Source organism: Littorina saxatilis, linkage group LG6 (genome assembly GCF_037325665.1).
Source record: "Littorina saxatilis isolate snail1 linkage group LG6, US_GU_Lsax_2.0, whole genome shotgun sequence".
Classification (NCBI taxonomy): domain Eukaryota; kingdom Metazoa; phylum Mollusca; class Gastropoda; order Littorinimorpha; family Littorinidae; genus Littorina; species Littorina saxatilis.
Window position 1 is genome coordinate 43,241,748 of NC_090250.1, and position 4,992 is coordinate 43,246,739.

The 4,992-nt window shown below is 39.5% G+C and overlaps 1 protein-coding gene across 2 annotated transcripts in view; it reads left to right on the top strand.

Annotated features, from left to right (window-relative positions):
• Nucleotides 1-2,058: 2,058 nt before the first annotated feature.
• The window catches only part of LOC138969275 (loricrin-like), a 5,387-nt gene continuing 2,453 nt past the window's right edge, over nucleotides 2,059-4,992 (top strand). The window contains exons 1-3 of one of the 2 annotated variants that reach the window (XM_070342028.1): nucleotides 2,059-2,216; nucleotides 3,372-3,454; nucleotides 3,830-4,200. In XM_070342028.1, the coding sequence (XP_070198129.1) occupies nucleotides 2,214-2,216; nucleotides 3,372-3,454; nucleotides 3,830-4,200 (457 nt within the window). In that variant the 5' untranslated portion in view covers nucleotides 2,059-2,213. The remainder of the gene's footprint in view (nucleotides 2,217-3,371; nucleotides 3,455-3,829; nucleotides 4,201-4,992) is intronic. The other variant, XM_070342027.1, reaches the window with a different exon arrangement.

The window sequence follows — 4,992 nt, forward strand, 5'->3', positions numbered from 1 at the left end:
CACTACTGATCTTCCCCATTTTTACATTTAGTCAAGTTTTGACAAAATGTTTTAACGTAGAGGGGGGAATCGAGACGAGGGTCGTGGTGTATGTATGTCTGTGTGTCTGTGTGTCTGTGTGTCTGTGTGTGTGTGTGTGTAGAGCGATTCAGACTAAACTACTGGACCGATCTTTATGAAATTTGACATGAGAGTTCCTGGGTATGAAATCCCCGAACGTTTTTTTCCTTTTTTTGATAAATGTCTTTGATGACGTCATATCCGGCTTTTCGTGAAAGTTGAGGCGGCACTGTCACGCCCTCATTTTTCAACCAAATTGGTTGAAATTTTGGTCAAGTAATCTTCGACAAAGCCCAGACTTCGGTATTGCATTTCAGCTTGGTGGCTTAAAAATTAATTAATGACTTTGGTCATTAAAAATCTGAAAATTGTAAAAAAAAATAAAAATTTATAAAACGATCCAAATTTACGTTCATCTTATTCTCCATCATTTTCTGATTCCAAAAAACATATAAATATGTTATATTTGGATTAAAAACAAGCTCTGAAAATTAAATATATAAAAATTATTATCAAAATTAAATTGTCGAAATCAATTTAAAAACACTTTCATCTTATTCCTTGTCGGTTCCTGATTCCAAAAACATATAGATATGATATGTTTGGATTAAAAACACGCTCAGAAAGTTAAAACAAAGAGAGGTACAGAAAAGCGTGCTATCCTTCTTAGCGCAACTACTACCCCGCTCTTCTTGTCAATTTCACTGCCTTTGCCATGAGCGGTGGACTGACGATGCTACGAGTATACGGTCTTGCTGAAAAATGGCATTGCGTTCAGTTTCATTCTGTGAGTTCGACAGCTACTTGACTAAATGTTGTATTTTCGCCTTACGCGACTTGTTGGTTCATATATTCTTCAAGTGTGTCTGAGCGCTCAGACATAATTCAGTTAAGTGTAATAGAAAGTTTTGATGTCTAAAAATAAATAAATATATATATATAAAAAAAAAACACCATGACGAACATGTATGATAATCATTTCCCAAATAACTCTTAATGCAAGACAGATAAAGACATGAAATTTTACACACTTACCACAAATTGAGCACTAAACATTGTGCTATTTTGACAAGAGTGTATTTTGCAGAATTTTTTTTTAATATTCTGAAATTATGACTTTTATGTGACTCTCTTAGGGATGTTTACATTTGCTCTTATGTTCCAATAAAATAGCAAAATGTGCCTTTGTTATCAATCATGCAGCACACACAATTTTATTTGATTTCATTAAATAGTTTTTTTAGATGTGTGGGAAATAGTGACGGTATGTGTGTAAAACGCGTTTTTGAGCAAGAATCTGGGCAGTTTTAAACGGTTTAATTGAAAGGGAAGTTTGTGGAACGCTTAGTTATAGACAATACGAAATATGTATACGTATGTCTTTGGAGTCTTGTCATCTTGGTGTTGAGATCAAAGTCAACGCCTACTCAGCTAAATTCCTTTGATTGTCTCATTATTATTTTGTAAATGTGTCCACGGCAAAGACCATCAGGTACTGTACTATGGTATACAACATTATTGTATGTTTTATTGCACATTTATTACTTGTATACGGTACTTCAATTAGAAGAACTGTTTGGTCGACGTAATTGTGAATGTGTTGCGTTGTCTATAATTTAACGGTCCGTAAACTAAGAATAAAAAAACCCAAGAAAGGTAGGTTGTTGGAACGTTTGTTATTGACAAAACAATACATTTACATTTTGTTTGGATTTGGTCCGTAAACTAACCTTTCTTGTTTAAATGGGAAGGACTGTGCCTTTGATGTTGAGATCGGCCGTTCCCAGGCCGATAAAGCCCGGAAACAAGAGGATGATGGCACATGCGCATGCAGTCAACAAATCATCGGTGTCAGAATTAAAGCCTTGGGGTGATCAACCCACAGGACGGGTTATGCCCCCTGCCAGCTTTTCCATGATACCTCACATCCCAGGAAACAAGCGCTCTACCCCCTCGGCGTGAGATACTAAATCTGTCTTACGCCGAAAGCATCGTGCTAGCTTGTCAATGGAGCAATAGATACCTTTTTATGGGTGGGGCCCAGGGTTTATAAAGTTGATTTCATTCAAAATCTATGGTTGCCTGCCTCACTTTTCTCGTCTTCTCTCCATAAGTGAGGGTAGCAGAAGACCGCGAAAAGCTTTACATCAAATATGGTAAGTACATATTTTATGGTTGCCTCACCGTGTTCTGGGCAGTTTTAAACGGTTTAACTGTATGCTGAGAATAGACTGACGGTTGGCATAATTATTGACTTAGAATGTTTAATTGATCACGAAACATTTTCATTGCTTTCTTGTTTCGAGGAGTACTATCCGAAGGCATCTAATGAACAATCCGCTCCAAATCCTATACCAGATTTAACTTGATTTCGGAATCCTTCTAGGATGCAAGGGTTCAATACAAATTAAATTGCATTTGTATCGACTTAATATACAACAATAACAACACTAGTTCTACCGAAAGTCCTACCATATCATATTCATGACTGAATAAATTTAGAACCGACACCCGCTTAATGCTTGCAAAGGTTGCTGCATTTGTATTCTGTGTCGAATTAAATGTTTCCACAATGTTTCTTGGTTCTGTAAATTAGTTCATAACCACACATTTCATGTTTGGATTCAAAAGAAAATCCGCTAAACAATTGGCTTCTTTAACTGCCTAGTGCCGGTAATTCCCGAACTGAATTAGATATGAAAATACGTTACCATCAACCAGGTCATTGACATTTATTTGTGAAATTCTCACTGTGTTAAAAATAATGTCGGGCATGAGAGCCGCTTGTCCGGTCAATGGTTTAATTGTCTTGTTCAACATTCTAAACAATGGACTGGGTCCGCATATCATTATCAAAACAATGCTCGTTGTGAATGTATACAGTATAGAGACACAGCGCATTCAGTTAAGTAAGTTCGTTATGTCGCTTGCGTTGCACGTGGTATACCATGTGTCATTCCTTGACTTGCCCCTCCGTCGTTCTCACCGTCTCTGTTGTATAAATATATTTACAGTTTCGAAAAACAAGAAATTGTAATTGTAGTCAAAACGAAACCACAGTGTGTGGTTTGTCAATAATTAAACGTTTCATAAACTTACGTTTCTTGTGCGTGTTGTTGTTTGTTAATTTTGTTTTGATCTTCGGATTTCGGATCTATTTTCGATTAATATCAGATTGTTTTTGTGAGGGTTTAGAACTGTTTTAGGATTTACGCCATATAAAATAATATCCTCATTATTATTATCATTGACACAAAGAATAGCAAATCTTTTATTTAATTTGTGTGTGTTTGTTCTGTTGCAACCATCAGCTGGGCCCTATCGTGTTCTCTGCCTGTGTGGCGCTGACCTATGGAGGTGTCGTCAGCAGTGGTCTTGGTGCTGGCATCGCCAGGTAAGCCATTTTGTGTATTCTTACAACAGCTACAATAGGCTAAACATGTAAGCACATAACACTATCAATGTCAAAGTCAGAATACCTTTTTATTTTACTATCAAAGAAGAAAAAGAGGCAGAAGAAGAAGCAGAAGAAACAAGAAAGGTTACACCTTGGGAACGCTGAATTCCGTACAAAACAATTCCTTCACAATACGTTAACGGCATTTAGAGGGGACAGACAATAGACACGACAGAATATATTATGTTATTAACAAATGTAGCCTTGACCTTTCTCAGAATGTGCCCAAGATGGTCGTAGCTTAATGACAAGACAATGACGCGGGATGAAATGTGTGGTTTTGTTGTTTTTAATCTCATGACAATTTTGCAGTGGCCTGGGTGCTGGTACGGGCCTGACCAGCAATGCTGTTGTCGGCAACACTGGTGTCGGCTTCGGGGGGCAGAACTCTGGTGTCGGCTTCGGAGGGCAGAACTCTGGTGGCAGCTACGGGGGGCAGAACTCTGGTGGCAGCTACGGGGGGCAGAACTCTGGTGTCGGCTTCGGAGGGCAGACTTCTGGTGGCGGCTTCGGGGGGCAGACTTCTGGTGGCGGCTTCGGGGGGCAGAATTCTGGTGTCCGCTACGGGGGGCAGAATTCTGGCGTCGGCTTCGGAGGGCAGACTTCTGGTGGCTTCGGGGGCCAGAACACTAATGTTGGCTTCGGGGGTCAGGGTGCTGGTGTGCCTTACTCCAACACTAGAGGTAAGAGAAAAAGAAAAAAAAGAGACTGAGACAGACAGAGACAGACACACAGACAGACACACAGACAGACACACAGTCTGACACACAGTCTGACACACATTCTGACACACAGACACACTTACAGACACACAAACACGCATACACACAGACACACAGACAGATAGACAGACAGACAGACAGGCAGAGATAACGAGAAAGCGAGAGGAGAGAGAGAGTGAGAGAGAGAGAGAGAGAGAGAGAGAGAGAGAGAGAGAGAGAGAGAGAGAGAGAGAGAGAATGCATACAGTGATAGGGAGAAGGCTGAGAGAAGAGGGAGGGTGAGAGAGGGTGAGAGAGAAAGAGAGCTAGAGAAAGAGATCGAGAGGACAGAAGGAAATAAGGCATGGTTGTCTTTCTTCTTCGCTTGCCAATTGCCTATTAAGTTTAAGATGATGTAGAAAACGTGAAAATGGGGTAACAGACTTTTGCCAAATCACTACTAAATACATTAATTTTTATAGAAATGAAAATGAAATAAAAATCGATTTTCTAGCATAAATACCTGGTTTCAGTCGATTCTTTGTCAATGGTGTCTATTTTATCAATTTATTAAGAACACGTCAATTGGGCGAAGTACCTAATTTAATGTTACTTCATGTTCTCAGGAGCAGACTCCAGCCTAAAATCACTTTCTTCACAAATAAATCTTCATCATCCTCGTTAACACCTGCTCCATTTACTTGTCTACCTGTCTACCTACCTGTCTGTCTATCTATCTGTCTGTCCGTCTATCCCTTCCTCCCTCCCCCTCGT